Genomic DNA, 16,869 nt, shown 5'->3' with positions numbered 1-16,869 from the left:
CAGTCCTTTGGCTTCACCCCTGTATCTAAGGAGGATTGTGGCCAGCACCTCTGCAATTTCTACCCTTATTTCTCTCAGCAACCTAGGATGGATCCCATCTGGACCAGGTGAATTATCTATTTTAAGTACTGCCAACCTTTCTGGTACCTCCTCTTTATCTATTTTTATTATCTCATTATCTATCCCGTCAATCTGCTTGTTTACCAAAGCTTTGGCAAAGTCCGCTTCCTTGGTAAACACTATTGCAAAGTACTCACTTAGTACCTCGGCCATGCCTTCTGCCTTCACCAATAGATCTCCATTTTGGCCCCTAATCAGCCTCACCGGTCCTCTGATGACCCTTTTACTATTAATTTGTCTACAGAAGACCTCTGGATTCCCCTTTATATTAGCTGCCAATCTATTCTCGTACCTTCTGTTACCTAGGCCCTAAGCTCTGGAATTCCCGGCCTTAACCTGTCCGCCGCACTAACTCTCTTTCCTCCTTTAAGATGCTCCTTAAACCTACCTCTTTGACCAAGCTTTTGGTCACTTTTTTTAAAATTCGTTTTTATGGGATGTAGGCGTCGCTGGCAAGACCAGCGTTTATTGCCCATCCCTAATTGCCCTTGAGAAGGTGGTGGTGAGCCGCCTTCTTGAACCGCTGCAGTCCGTGTGGTGAAGGTACTCCCACAGTGCTGTTAGGTAGGGAGTTCCAGGATTTTGACTCAGCGACGATGAAGGAACGGTGATTTACTTCTAAGTCAGGATGATGTGCGACTTGGAGGGGAACTTGGAGGTGGTGGTGTTCCCATGCGTCTGCTGCCCTTGTCCTTCTAGGTGGAAGAGGTGCGGGTTTGGGAGGTGCTGCCGAAGAAGCCTTGGCGAGTTGCTGCAGTGCATCTTGTAGATGGTGCACACTGCAGCCACAGTACGCCGGTGGTGGAGAGAGTGAATGTTTAAGGTGGTAGAGGGGGTGCCAATCAAACGGAATGCTTTGTCCTGGATGGTGTCGAGCTTCTTGAGTGTTGTTGGAGCTGCACTCATCCAGGCAAGTGGACAGTATTCCATCACACTCCTTACTTGTGCCTTGTGGATGATAGAAAGGCTTTGGGGAGTCAGGAGGTGAGACACTCGCCGCAGAATACCTAGCCTCTGACCTGCTCTTGTTGCCACAGTATTTATGTGGCTGGCCCAGTTAAGTTTCTGGTCAATGGTGACCCTCAGGATGTTGATGGTGGGGGATTCGGTGATGGTAATGTCATTGAATGTCAAGGGGCGGTGTTTAGACTCTCACTTGTTGGAGATAGTCATTGCCTGGCACTTCTGTGATGCGAATGTTACCTGCCACTTATCAGCCCAAGCCTGAACGTCGTCCAGGTCTTGTTGCATGCGGGCATAGACTGCTTTATTATGAGGAGTTGTGAATGGCACTGAACACTGTGCAGTCATCAGCGAACATCCCCATTTCTAACTTGCCCTAATTTATCCTTATGTGGATCGGACTCAAATTTTTTGTCTTAAAATACTCATGTGCAGTGCCTTGGGACGTTTTATTACATTAAAGGCGCTATATAAATACTACGTTAAAGGCGCTATATAAATACAAGTTGTTGTTACTGTCTCTTTGCCCCTTTTATTTCCTTTTTCACCTCTCTGTACTTTTTATATTCAGCCTGATTCTCCCTTGCATTATCAAGCTGACATCTGCCATATGCCTTTTTCTGCTTCACCTACTCTCTAACTCCATCATCCAGGGAGCTCTGGCTTTGGTTGTCCTCCCTTTTCCCCTTTGTGGGAATGTACCCAGACTGTATCCGAACCATCTCCACTTTAAAGGCTGCCCATTGCTCTGTTGCATTTCTGCCTGCCAGCCTTTGACTCCAATTTACCCGTGCCAGATACCTTCTCAATTTGCTGAAATTAGCCCTCCTCCAGATAAATATTTTTATTCGAGATATATATAAATAAATGACCTGGATATTGGAATACAGAATAGAATGTCTAAATTTGCCGATGACACCAAACTTGGGGGTGTGGCAAACGGTGATGATGATACCAATCGGCTGCAACAGGACATAGAAAGGCTAGCAGAATGGGCAGACAAGTGGTAGATGGAATTCAATACAGAGAAGTGTGCGGTGAGGCATTTTGGCACAAGGAACAGGGAGAGGCAATATACACTTAATGGCACAGTTTGAAAGAGTGTGCAGGGACAGAGGGACCTGGGAGTTAATGTGCATAGGTCCCTGAAGGTGGCAGGACATATTGAGAGAGTGGTTAACAAAGCATATGGGATCTTGGGCTTCATAAATAGAGGTATTGAGTACAAAAGTAGAGAAGTTATGCTGAACCTTTATAAAGCGCTGGTTAGGCCACAACTGGAGTAGTGTCCAGTTCTGGTCACCACACTTTAGGAAGGATGTGAAAGCCCTCGAGAGGGTGCAGAGGAGATTTACCAGAATGGTTCCGGGGATGGGGGATCTTAGCTACAAGGACAGGTTGGAGAAGCTGGATTTGTTTTCATTAGAGCAAAGGAGGTTGAGGGGTGATTTGATAGAGGTGTACAAGATTATGATGGGTTTGGATAGGCTAGACTGGGAAAGGCTGTTCCCACGAGTTGATGGTACAAGAACTAGGGGACACAGATTTAAGGTTTTGGGCAAGAGATACAGGGGGGATGTGAGGAAAAACTTTTTTACGCAGCGAGTGGTGATGACCTGGAATTCGCTGCCGACGGAAGTGGTGGAAGCGGAGACACTCAATGTTTTCAAGGGGAGACTGGATAGGCACTTGAGGGAAATAAACTTACAGGGCTACGGGGATAGAGCGGGGGAATGGGATTGACTGGATTGCTCTCCAGAGAGCCGGCACGGACCCAATGGGCCGAATGACCTCCTTCTGTGCCGTTATGACGCTATGATTGCTCCTTGTCCTTTTCCATAACTAATCTAAACCCTATGATATTATGATCACTATTCCCAAGGTGTTTCCCGACTGTGAAATTCTCCACTTGACCCATTTCATGTCCCAGGAATAGATCCAGCAATGCCCCCTTCCCCGTTGGGCAAGAAACATACTGATCAATAAAATTCTCCTGAACACAATTCAGAGATTCCTCCCCTTCACACAATCATTGCCCCATTCAATACTGAGGTAGTTAAAGTCTCCCATTATCAATATTCTGTAAATCTTGCACCTCTCAGTTATTTCTTTGTAAATCTGCTCCACTATCTCCTTCCCACTATTTGGTGGCCTATAAAATACACCAAGTAGTGTAATAGCTGCTTTATTGTTTCTTACCTCTAACCAGACAGATTCTGACTTTGACCCCCTCAAGGACATTCTCTCTTTTTAGAACTGTAATATTTTCCCTAATCAAAACTGCTACACCTCGTTTTTTCCCCTTCCCTATCTTTCCTGAATACCTTGTACCGGGAATATTAAGCATCTAATCCTCCTTTTATTGAGCCAGGTCTCAGTTATTGCCACTACGTCATAGTTCCACATGGCTATTTGCGCCTGCAGCTCACCAACCTTATTAATCACACTTTGTGCATTTACACACATGCACTCCAAACCTAACTTAGACCTCTTTGTATTATCTATGATCCCACCATGCTGGAAACTGTTGGGCACAGGCAGGATCAGGTTCAGCCGTGATGCCTTTCACGGTGGAATAACCTGCTGATGCTTAGGTTGTAGACTCGCACGTATAGAATGGTTCCAGAGGACTGCTCATGAAACTGAACACCATGAAAGGAGAGGTGGAGTAGGGGGGTAAGCCTGTTGGACAAAACCTTCAACATTCTTTATTAACTGAAGCACAAAGAAAAGTTAGTTAAGCCTTCACAATGTAGTAACGATAATACATCTCCAAGTGTCTGTCATTAAATTGGATGTGTACGCCTGTGTCGTTTCCTTCTTCCCAATCATTTTAGGACAACACCTCAGATGTCCCCATCTCTTGTTTGACTTCTATAAGTATGCACAGGAGAGGACCTAAAGAGGGAAGCTGAATGGGGAGGGGCGAGGTTCAGAGAGCAAATGTTCTAAAGGAGTGAATTTTGTCTCTACACCATTCCTTTGAGCCCTTTCCTATTTCTCCCCTGCACTCCTGTAGGTGCTGACTGTTGCTGGAGTATTGTTCCAAGGACCCTTAACACCCTCTGAAAAGTCTCTTGATTCTTGATTGCAGGCTAGTTAACCAGGGAAAGGGCCGGAGCTGAACCGGATTCTTTCCTCACCCACGTCTACACATGTACATTTTCCAGCAATGACTGTAAAGCAGTTGGGAGGAAGAACCCCAATTGATTTCCTCCCCACACTCTGCTTCCTAGTTCAGTGGCGCTAAAGCCAATTGCCGCACTGGCTGGGATGGGTTAACTGGAGATCAAACCAGGGATCTTCCTAGTCTCAGTATGGCTCAGTACTATAATGTGTGTGAAGGTTAGCCAATAAGCCACAGGAGAGGCTGACACTACATATATGAAGGGCCCACTGCCAAGTACTTTTCCTCAGTGACCAGTCACTGTGGAATACACCATAGAATCATATAGCACAGAAGGAGGCCATTCAGTCCATCATGCCTGTGGTGACACTTTGAAAGAGCTACCTAATTAGTTCCACACCCTTGCTCCTTCCCCATATCCCTGCAAATTTTTCCTTTTCAGGTATATATCCAATTCCCTTTGCAAACTTACTGTTGAATATGCTTCCACCAATTATTTTATATCTGTGTCCTCTGGTTACCGACTCCCCTGCCAGTGGAAACAGTTTCTCCTTATTTACTCTATTAAAACCTTTAATAATTTTGAACACCTGTATTAAATCTCCGCTTAACCTTCTCTGCTCGAAGGAGAAAAATCCCAGCTTCTCTAGTATCTCCACATAAATGGTCCATTATCCCTGGTACCATTCTAGTAAATCTGCACCCTCTCTAAGGCCATACACCATATAAGGTAACACCTCAGTCTTGGCCGCACTCAGGCAGTAATAGAGGAGATTAAAATAAAAGGGAAATACCCTTGTGGAGGCAGAGGGCATGACTGAGGTACTGAACTAGTACTTTGCATCTGTCTTTTTAAAAGAAGATAAAGTTAATGTTGCAGTAGAGAAGGAGGGAGTAGAGATATTGGATAGTATAAAAATAGAAAAAAGGTGCTAAACAGGTTGGCATCATTCAGTTAACAAGTCACCCGTTTCAGATAAGTTGCATCCTAGGTTGCTGAGGGAAGCAAGGGTGGAGATAGCAGAAGTTCTGACCATAATCTTTCAGTCTTCCTTGGGTTATGGGAGTGGTGCCAGAGAACTGGAGGATTGTAAATGTTACACCCAATTCATTAAAGGGGAGAGGGATAAACCTACAGGCCAGTCAGTTTAATGTCAGTGGTGGGAAAACTACTGGAGACCATTGTCAAGAACAAATTAAATTCTCATTTGGAGAAGCATGGGTTAATAAGGGACACCCAGGACAGAATTGTTAAAGGCAAATCGTGTCTGACTAACCTGATTGAGTTCTTTGATTAAGTAACAGAGATGGTTGATGAAGGTAGTGCAGTAGATGTATATACGGACTTTGAAAAGGCATTTGATAAAGTACAACATAACAGACTTATTCGGAAAATAGAAGCACATGGGATTGAATGCATGGTGGTAATTTGGGTATTTAATTGGCCAAGGGATAGGAGGCAGAGAGTAGTGGTGCAACAGATGGTTTTCTGACTGGAGAGAAGTATGCAGTGGCGTCCCCCAGGGATTGATTCTAGGACCACTGCTTTTCTTATTTATATATAAGTGAAATAACAACAGAAAATGCTGGAAAAACTCAGCAGGCCAGGCAACATGGAGAGAAAATAGAGTCAACGTTTCGGGTCAAACCCTTTGTCAAGACGGTCCAGATTCTATAGAAACTTTCAAAAGGTAATTGGATATGTACTGGAAGAGGACTAATTTGCAGGGTAATGGGGAAAAAGCTGGGGTGTAAATTGGACAGCTCTTTCAAAGAGCCGAAACAGGTACAATGGGCCGAATGGCCTCCTCCTGTGTTGTAAGATTCTATAATAATTCATCTCCAACTTTTTTTTTTACTGTCTACGAATTGTTTTACTGTCTGTGAATTGTGCTAAATGAATCAGCTGATTGAGAAACACTAATTTCATTGATCACCAGGGACACTAATCTTCAGCTTTTGATGATTTAAAAAAAAAATTCTGTTGATCTCGAGGATACATGTCAGCGCCTTGTATCAGCATCACACACACTCCCAGTTCAAATCTAACATGAATTAGAAGAGTAAAGCCCCAAGAATGTATATCCACAGAATATGCTCTTGTATTATACAGCATTATAAGTGTAAACTTTGGCTGACTTTCTCCTCCCTAGCATCTGTTTCAGTCAAGATCAGCCTATCTTCGTGTGTGAACCTAGACCCAGAGAATCAAGTCTGTAAAGCTTAGCATTGTAATTTGTGTATGCATGTGTTTTTCTCATGTTGCAGAAATTAATATATAGACCAAAAATGTACGGGACAGCATCTGTACCATTAAGAGGAGGGAGGGCGGGTGAGGCAGCGGGAGGGCGGGCGAGGGGGGCGCGGCGGCGGGAGGGCGGGCGAGGGGGGCGCGGCGGCGGGAGGGGGGCTCGGCTGCGGGAGGGCGGGCGCGGCTGCGGGAGGGGCGCGGCGGCGGGAGGGCGGGCGAGAGGGGCGCGGCGGCGGGAGGGCGGGCGAGAGGGGCGCGGCGGCGGGAGGGCGGGCGAGAGGGGCGCGGCGGCGGGAGGGCGGGCGAGAGGGGCGCGGCGGCGGGAGGGCGGGCGAGAGGGGCGCGGCGGCGGGAGGGCGGGCGAGAGGGGCGCGGCGGCGGGCGAGAGGGGCGCGGTGGCGGGAGGGCGGGCGAGAGGGGCGCGGCGGCGGGAGGGGCGCAGTGGCGGGAGGGCGGGCGAGAGGGGCGCGGCGGCGGGAGGGCGGGCGAGAGGGGCGGCAGGCGGGAGCGTGGGGGTGGCAACGAGCGGAAGGGTAGGAGGGGGAAGAGGAGGGGCGAGGGGGCGGGGAGAGGGAGGGAGTGACGGGTGGATGAGTGGGGGGGAAGGAGAGTGAGAGGGATGAGAGGTTGAGGAGGTGGAGAGGGAGGGGAAGGGGAAGGGAGGGGGAGGGAAAGAGTGGGCGAGAGGGGCGCGGCGGCGGGAGGGCGGGCGAGAGGGGCGCGGCGGCAGGAGAGGGGCGGCGGGCGGAAGGGAGAGGGAGGGGAAGGGAGAGGGAGGGGAAGGGAGAGGGAGGGGAAGGGAGAGGGAGGGGAAGGGAGGGGAAGGGGGAGGGAGGGGGAGGGAGGGGAAGGGAGAGGGGAAGGGGAGGGAGGGAAGGATCGAGAGGGAGGGAGCGACGGGTGGATGAGTGGGGGGAAGGAGAGTGAGAGGGATGAGTGGTTGAGGAGGTGGAGAGGGAGGGAGAGAGGACAGAGGGAGAGATCGAGGATATTTTCTACATTGAAAGCGCTGTATATAAATGCAAGTTGTTGTTCAGATTGTTGTATCAGTCTTGACTAGATCTGAACCATGGCCCCAAGAGTGAAAGCTTAGTGTGGAAATCCATTTCACCATCCAGTACTATAAACAATCTACTGATTTATACTCACGATGGAAAATCATATTGAAATGCAAAGACATGTATTCAGTTTAAAAATGAATGTAAAACAAAAGTCGACATTTTCATTCACTCACTTTGCCATTGGTTTGTTTTTGGCTATCTTTCGTGGTTGTGGTTTTAGCTACTCGATTTACAGTGCTGGATTCAGCTTTTCGGTTCAATCTTACCGGCTCAGGCCTTTTCTCTACTGGTTTAGCCTAAATGGACAACAAAAGGGATGGAAAAAACAAACACACAGGCAGATGTAATGTGGGAAAAACTCAATAAAAAATGTCCTGGAATGAAATGGAATCGAATAATTAACCCAGAGGAGGCATTTAAAATAAAAAAACATCACATCACAATAGGACAATGTTTTACAGAATATTGTATACCGTTTCATTTCCTAATGGTTTGACCTCATTCCAAAAGTCATTCATTCACTGATGTTCCAAAATACTTTTTATCCAAAAAAAATCCCCAGGATTAGAAACAATTAATTTACTTTCTTTCCCCATCGCCTCCAAAAAACACACATTTCCAGGGTCTTAGTCCTCCAACTCCCCTCCCATTCTTGCTGTATAAATTATTGCCCCCCAAAGGGTGGGTGCTACAATGAACCTCATCACCCTTAGCTATGAAAGTAGTGCTTGGGGAGAGCTGCAAGGAAAGAAGGAAAAAGTACATCAGTCAGGGTCCCTGCTCCTCCTGATCACCATACAGTGGCCCCTCTTGGAAAGTGTGCATACTATATTCGATTGAGAATATTGTGCTCTATTCTGTTGCCCACACAGTGGAATAGTCTGCTGACACTCACTCTCACAGATGTGAAGAACTTGGGTGAGGTACAGGAGGGTGCTTGGCATCTATGGCACTGTACCCTAGCAAGAGTCAATGCTTCAGGAGAGTTCAGGGGTAAAACTGGAATCAAAGGTATGCAGGAAGCCTTGTTGCTGGAGTCAGACAATACGCTTTTGAAGTTAGCTACTAGGAAGTGCATAGGCTCAGAACCCGTTTCAAATGGGAAGTCGGGGGACCAACTGGCCCAGGATTGGCGTTTTCTTCCCTGTTTCATAGCCAAGCTGAAGATTGGCAAAGGCCTGTGACAGAATCACTGGGGAGAGCCAGAAAATGAACGGAGGGGAAAGGAAGGCCTTGGGGTGATGGGAGGGATTTACATTATTTTACAAAATGACACCCCTCAATTCTATATTCAAAAAAACCTGCTAGTGGCTGGAGAAGCACAGTACAGCCAGTGCCCTGCTTTTCTCAGGTCTCGTCGATTCTGGATTAATTCTCAGACGGTTTCCTGAGGCGGAGGTCCCAAAGTGGCTTAGCATCAAGGAGATGACCCAAACTGGCAGATCTCAATTGGAGGGAAAGATTTGAAATTTAAAAAAAGGATCATTTGCCCCAACATTTGCTTGAACTTAGAATGGGAGCACTCTGGATTAAGTGCATACATCTTCACCCCTCCCAACCCCACCGCTCAACATTCTTCAGTCTTTAAACAACTTTTCAGAAGTCAAACCATTTGAACTGTAAGAAAACCTTTTCTTTATCCATCCCTAAATCCTATACACTACTATTAAGTCACTGCAAATAGAACATTGGAAGCACATGCAACAAGCAGTCACTGGGCATAGACACTGAGCAGAGTAGGCAACTAGCCAGGCCTATAGCTGTCAAAAGATATATGTATAGCATACGTTTTTGTCTTAACCACAACTTAGTGGGTAGAAGCATTGCCTAGTGTAGCATTAACCCATAACAAGATCATAGGTCCAATTCCCAGTCTTTGAATAGGTGATAGGAAACATAGACACAGAGGATAGGAGCAGGAGTAGGCCATTCGGCCCCTCGAGCCTGCACCGCCATTCAATGAGATCATGGCTGATCATCCAAATTCAGTACCCTGTCCCTGCCTTCTCCCCATATCCCTTGATCCCCTTAGCCTTAAGAAATATATCTAACTCCTTCTTTAATATATTTAATGAATTGGCCTCAACTGTCTTCTGTGGTAGAGAATTCCACAGGTTCACCACTCTCTGGGTGAAGAAATTCCTCCTCATTTCTGTCCTAAATGGTTTACCCCTTATCCTTAGACTGTGACCCCTGGTTCTGGACACCCCGGCCATCGGGAACAGCCTTCCTGCATCTAGTCTGTCTAGTCCTGTTAGAATTTTATAAGTTTCAATGAGATCCCCTCTCATTCTTCTAAACTCTAGTGAATATAAGCCTAATCGACCCAATCTCTCTTCATATGCCATTCCTGCCATCCCAGATATCAGTCTGGTGAATCTTCGCTGCACTCCCTCCATGGCAAGAACATCCTTCCTCAGATAAGACGACCAAAACTGCACACAATACTCAAGGTGTGGTCTCACCAAGGCCCTGTACAACTGCAGCAAGACATCCTTGTTCCTGTACTCAAATCCTCTTGCTACGAAGGCCAACATACCATTTGCCTTCTTAACCGCCTGCTGCACCTGCATGCTTACCTTCAGCGACTGATGCACAAGGACACCCAGGTCTCGTTGCACTTCCCCTTTTCCTAATCTATTGCCTTCCTGTTTTTGCCACCAAAGTGGATAACCTCGCATTTATCCACATTATAGTGCATCTGCCCAATCGCCCAACCTGTCCAAATCATACTGGAGTTTTTCAGCATCCTCCTCACAGCACACACGCCCACCCAGCTTTGTGTCGTCTGCAAACTTGGAGATATTACATCAAAAGACCAGTTTATTCCAACTCTTTGCTTCCTGTCTGCCAACCAGTTTTCTATCTAAGTCAGTACCTTACCCCCAATCCCATGTGCTTTAACTTTGCACGCTAGTCTCTTATGTGGGACCTTATCGAAAGCCTTCTGAAAGTCCAAATACACCACATCCACTGGTTCTCCCTTATCTATTCTACCAGTTACATCCTCAAAAAATTCCAGTAGATTAGTCAAGCATGATTTACCTTTTGTAAATCCATGTTGACTTTGTCCGATCCTGTCACTGTTTTCCAAGTGCTCTGCTATTACATCTTTTATAATGGACTCTAGCATATTCCCCACTACCGATGTCAGGCTTACCGGTCTATAATTTCCCGTTTTTTCTCTACCACCTTTTTTAAATAGTGGGGTTACATTAGCTACCCTCCAATCCAGGGGAACTGTGCCAGAGTCTATAGAATTTTGGAAAATGACCAGCAATGCATCTACTATTTCTAGGGCCACTTCCTTAAGTACCCTAGTATGTAGATTATCAGGCCCTGGGGATTTATCGGCCTTCAATCCCGTCAATTTCCCTAACACCATTTCCCTACAAATACTGATTTCATTCAGTTCCTCCCTCTCATTAGACCATATGTTCCCCGACATCTCTGGGAGTTTATTTGTGTCCTCCTTTGTGAAGACAGAACCAAAGTATGTATTTAATTGTTCTGGCTTCAGTATTCAGAGGGGAGTTTTCTATCCTGATTTCTATCCCCAGCGCAGAGTACGGACATCAGGCAAAGACAGGATTGAGCTCGCCTGCAATATCTTCTACATTCAAATAGCTTGCTGACATGTTTGCACATCAAAAATACTTAGGCAAGGTACAAGGAGCACCTAGTGCCCGAGAAACTATACATCAGCCCAAGTCAATGCCTTCAGGAAGGGAGAAAATTAGCACAAAAAGCGGCTGATTGGCTGTTGATTTCTACGTGAAATGAGTTTGGACAGTCTCAGGCCAGTTCATTGCGGGCATGGGCCAAAAGGACAAAACTACTCACAACAGGGCAAAAACCTCATTTCGGACAAACCACAAGGATGGCTGCTGTGGGAAGTGAGGAAACATACTGGTTCAGTAGGGGGTACTCTTCTGAGGTTGGGGTTAAGACCCATGCTGTAACTGACCTAGAATTGCAAGGTACAGGAAACTTTGTGTTATCCGGAGGCTAACTGTCCGGAATGCTCGAGCCACCGGCAAAAATCAGGTGCCGTTTTCGTTAGGTTTTTTTTTTCTCGTTGCTTTTTTCCTCAACAGACAAGGTCTGCTGAAGCTGTTGCTAAGCTACAGAGACGCTTGGACTGTTTAGAAGCTGTTGCTAAGCAACAGGGTTTGTTGACAGATACTGAGCTCAGAAGCTTCCGTATCTTTCAACATTAGCGCAGGAGTGTCCGGCAGTTTTGAGGGAACGGCAACAGCTCGGTCCCGTCGGTGCCGGATAGCACAAAGTTTCCTGTAGTTAGTGGGAGCTTTACTCTGCGTCTAACCTGTGCTGTACTTGCCCCGGGAGTGTTTGGTGTTTCATGGGACAGTATAGAGGGAGTTTTACTCCGTATCTAATATATGCGTAACTGATGCTGACTTTGGAATCCAAAGTGAAAAAGTGTTTCAGTTCCCCAACTTTGACATCTCTCACCTTCACAAGAAGTAGAATTTTCTTTTCCGTGTGCCAAACTAAAAACTGCAGTGAAATATTTGAGACTTATAGAATGATACTGCACAGAAGGAAGCCATTCAGCCCATCAAGTCTGTGCCAGCCCTCTGGTAGAGCTAGCCAATTAATCCCACTCCCCTGCTCTTTCCCCGTAGCCCTGTAATTTTTTTCCATTCAAGTATTTATCCAATTCTCTTTTGAAAGTTACTATAAAATCAGCTTTCACCACCCTTTCAGGCAGTGCATTCCAGATCACAACAACTCGCTGTGTAAAAAATGTTTCCTCATGTCACCTCTGGTTCTTTTAACAATCACCTTAAATCTGTGTCTTCTGATTACCAACCCTTCTGCCACTAGAAACATTTCCTCATTATTTACTGTATCAAAACCATTCAGGATTTTGAACACCTCTATCAAATCTCCTCTAAACCTTCTCTGCTCTAAGGAGAACAACCCTAGCTTCTCCAGTCTCTCCACATAACTGAAGTCCTTCATCCCTGGTATCATTCTAGTAAATCTCTTCTGCACCCTCTCCAAGGCCTTGACATCCCTCCTAAAAGCAAGGTGCTCAGAAATGAGCACAATACGCTATCTGAGGCCTAAACAGTGTTTTATAAAGGTTTAGCATAACTTCCTTGCTTTTGAACTCTATTAATAAAGCCCAGGATCTCATATGCCTTATTTAAACAGCCTTCTCAACTTGTCCTGCCACCCTCAAAGATTTGTGTACGTACACCCCCAGGTCTTCCGGATCCTGCATCCCCTTGAAAATTGTACCATTTAGTTCATATTGCCTCTCCTCATTCTTCCTACATAAATGTATCACTTCACAATTGTCTGTTAAATTTCATCTGCCATGTGTTTGCCCATTTCACCAGTCTGTCTATGTCCTCCTGAAGTCGGTTACTATCCTCCTCATTGTTTACTACATTTCCGAGTTTCATATCATCTGCAAACTTTGAAATGATACCTAGTATACCCAAGTCATTAATATCTATCAAAAAGAGCAGTGATCCTAATACCGACCCCTGCGGAACACCACTATATACTTTCAGCCAGACTGAAAAACAACTGTTTGCCACTGCTCTCTGCTTTCTGTCCCTTAGCCAATTTTGTATTCATGCTGCCACTGTCCCTTTATTCTCATATAGGCTTTAATTTTTCTAACCCGTACTTCGATTTGACTTTGGGGGCTGCCTAAAGTAATTTATAAATGGATGAAATCTCTGCAGTGAGGTTGGTTAATAGCAACGGTGAACATGCCATACAATCTTGGCCAACAACTCTGCCATGTCGGGACAGCGCCACGTCGGGAGAGAGCCTTGTCAAGCTGCATTACTCTGCTCAGTCCAGTTAGATTAGAATTAAAAACAGAACATGCTGGAAACAAACTGCAGGTTAAGTCAGCATCTGGATGGGGAGAGATGGCATCTTGGGTGGTAACTTTCATCATTCTCCAGCCCATGGCGATCACAATGGGGTTGTGACTTCAGGCCAGACCCAGTGCCGATGTTGAGCCTACTCTTTCAGGTGCAGACTGACTTGATATTTTTCCCTTTTCTGGAAGTATACAAGTCTCCAGAAATTACACGAGGAGCTACAAAGTACTCGCCAGACATTTCTTAGAGCACTGTACAGTTCTCGTCACCACACGGCGAAATAAATAGATGCACTGGAGGGGATGCAGAACACAGCAACAAGACAACTGGAGAGAAGATGGAGCTCATTGAGATACATAAAATATTAAATGGGACAGATAAATAAACTCAATGTTATTTTAAACTAGGCAAGTAGGAAGAGGACATAATTTCTATATCATTAATTTTTGAAGAATAACATGTTTAGAATAAGCTGTTAAGCACATACATTAACGACTTACAAAATGCAATTGCACTTTCAAAATTTCCTACATTACAACAGTAACTGCACTTCAAAAAGGTACTTAATTGGCTGTAAAGCGCTTTGGGACATCCTGAGGTCGTGAAAGGTGCTATTTAAATGCAAGTCTTTCTTTCTTTTAATGGGAGAATTAGGATATTAGAGGGATGAGCTTTGATCAGCAGAGTGGCCTTTATTCGCCAGTGACGTTGGCGTTGTCTCATTTCAGATTTCTAGCACTTTGTACCATCAATTGGACTGGATTGACGGGGAGCGGAATCAAAATCACGTTGCTCATTTACCTCCAAATAAAATAGGCAATCCCTTACCTTCCCTCCTCCAGGTTGGTGTTTGATATTATCCGTGGATCCGATTTTCGACTTGATGTTTTTCAGGTCTGGAGCGGGGGCGCTGGTTGGCCGGAGTTGCTTTGTAGCTGCTGCTACGATGGGTTTTGAAGGCGTGCGAGGAATGGGTGCAACCCTCTTGGCCTCCGAAGCAGCCGTTGTCTTCAGTGCCAATGTTCTGGGTGCCCGAGAGGTGTTGGACGATGGTGTTCCAGGGGTGCCCAGCGGGGTGCTCGGCGTACTTGGGGTAGTGCCAGTGCTCCTAACAGAAGTTGTGGAAGCAGTCTTTGGACGACCTGTCTCACCTAAGGTCAAAAAATAAAATCAGGCTATTTTCTCCACAAATGTCGCTGGTTCCTATACCAGTCTGATCTAGTGGTTAAAAATATAAATAAATCTGACAGGCTGAGAAATTGTGATAAAGATGAGGAATTATTCCACAAGAGCGAACAGTACTGGGAGGACAACTGAGCGATCTTGCTGGTCGCAAAATTCAAAATTCCATACTATGCACTCTCATACCCCTCAATCAGTTCTTTCATCAAACAAAAAATAAAAACACCCAGCTCTCTCTTAAATTGACTGATCTACTGTCTCCATGAGCAGTTTAATTCATAGTTTCATTACAGTGTGAAGTCGTTAAGTCAAATTGGGGGACCTATTGGGGGAGCAGGGCTTTGATCTGGCACAGGAAAACATTTATATGAGAGCAAATGCATCAAAAACTAAGGTTCGTTTCAAGGATAGGATCAAATCTGGTCTCAACCCTCCCACCCACCTTCTGACTGGAGGCCAGCTGACTGCCACTGGCAAAAATCCATAATCAGTTTAACAAGTCTAGAGTCGCCCAATGACTCTGAGTTTATCCAGTAGGTAACTGAGCCATTCAGATCAGAATTCAGGTTTTATTCCCAGTCTTTGCCGTTAGCTGGTCTTGTGATGGAAGGAAAGGTGGTCAACAACTGGCCTCAGCACTCTTAAGTTAGGGGAGGGGTGCAATTGACCTCAGCACCACGTTAGTGGAGAGAGGGGAGAAAATCAGTTCCTGATCACTAACTAGCAACCCTGGTGTAAAATACACACGTGTGAACATTGGATGAGGCCAGGATTGGGTTCAGTTGTAAAGACCCACGTGATTTGAATAGTCAGCCAAAACTCACTGCCCAGGCTCACACAAGAATGGTCACTTAGATGAGGTACCAGAGGGCAGCTGATGCACACAGGACAACATTCCAAGCAAGGAGCTAACAGTTCAGGGGAGGGAAAAAAAAAAGAGGGATATTGTGTGGGTTGGGTGGGGGGTAAAGAGCAATGTTCCCCCTAATTTTTTTTTCTGGTCGAACTGCCCCTTTAATTGGCTGCACAGCCCATTCAAACATCCGCACGTGCGTTTTTTTTGCATTGAGAAGTAGGCTCATCTGCTACGCGGGACCGCAAAACAGGCGCGCGGCTGCGCAGCTTAAAGGGAATGTTGGTAAGGGGATGAAATAGAAATAACAAGAGAAACAGCAGCAAAGTGAATTCACATTACCCAAGGGTGATTTTGCAGACAGGGACTTCTTCACCTCTGCAGATTTAGATTCCGTCTTGATAGCTGAAAATAAAATGTTTAGAGTTATGATCATTTTAATACTACTGTTCTGCTGCTAGCTCTTTAATTGCCACTGCCTACTCTACTATCCACACCTCTCTTTAGACACAGTTATATTTTTCTTTCTTTGCTGGGGAAAGTAGCACCCTTCCGTTATACTCCATGGGATCTCAGTTTAGGACTGCTCGGGGGGTAGGCCTGCTATTTTGCATCATGATTTCATATTTCAAAATTTGCAGATGACAAAAAACTTGGAAGTATAGTGAACAGGGAGGAGGATAGTGATAGACATCAAGAGGGCATAGACAGACTGGTGAAATGGGTGGATACGTGGCAGATGAAATTTAACGTAGAAAAGTGCAAAGTGATACTGGTAGGAAGAACAAGGAGAGACAATATAAACTAAAGGGTATAATTCTAAAGGGGGTGCATGAACAGAGAGACCTGCGGGTATATGTGCACAAATCATTGAAGGTGGCAGGGCAGGTTGAGAAAGTGGTTAAAAAAGCATACAGGATCCTGGGCTTCATAAATAGAGGCATAGTGTGCAAAAGCAAGGAAGTTATGAAGAACCTGTATAAAACACTGGTTCAGCCTCAACTGGAGTATTGTGTGCAATTCTGAGCACCGCATTTTCGGAAGGATGTAAAGGCTTTAGAGAGGGTGCAGAAAAGATTTACAAGAATGGTTCCAGGGATGAGGGACTTCAGTCACGTGGCTAGACTGGAGAAGCTGGGGTTGTTCTCCTTAGAGCAGAGAAGGTTGAGAGGAGATTTGATAGAGGTGTTCAAAATCATGATGGGTCTACACAGAGTAGAGAGAGAGAAACTGTTCCCATTGGCGGAAGGGTCAAAAAGCAGAGGACACAGATTTAAGGTGATTGGCAGAAGAACCAAAGGCGACATGAGGAAAAACTATTTTAAGCAGTGAGTGGTTAGGATCTGGAATTCACTGCCTGAAAGGGTGGTGGAGGCAGATTCGATCGTGGCTTTCAAAAAAGGGAATTGGATAAGTACCTGAAATAATTTTTTTTTGCA

At 45.6% G+C, this 16,869-nt stretch overlaps 1 protein-coding gene across 6 annotated transcripts in view; it reads right to left on the bottom strand.

The window, feature by feature from the left end:
- The window catches only part of LOC147114710 (uncharacterized), a 162,617-nt gene that overhangs the window by 37,128 nt on the left and 108,620 nt on the right, over positions 1-16,869 (bottom strand). For all 6 annotated transcript variants that reach the window (XM_085992572.1, XM_085992573.1, XM_085992575.1 and 3 more), the window contains 3 exons: positions 15,773-15,835; positions 14,224-14,546; positions 7,696-7,818 (listed from right to left, as the gene is read on the bottom strand). In XM_085992572.1, the coding sequence (XP_085848698.1) occupies positions 7,696-7,818; positions 14,224-14,546; positions 15,773-15,835 (509 nt within the window). The remainder of the gene's footprint in view (positions 1-7,695; positions 7,819-14,223; positions 14,547-15,772; positions 15,836-16,869) is intronic.

This window comes from Somniosus microcephalus, chromosome 7 (assembly GCF_052327205.1).
Source record: "Somniosus microcephalus isolate GS21.2 chromosome 7, FLI_Smic_1.0, whole genome shotgun sequence".
Lineage (NCBI taxonomy): Eukaryota > Metazoa > Chordata > Chondrichthyes > Squaliformes > Somniosidae > Somniosus > Somniosus microcephalus.
Note: the sequence above shows the minus strand (reverse complement) of the source record. Positions and strands in the feature narration are given on the sequence as shown.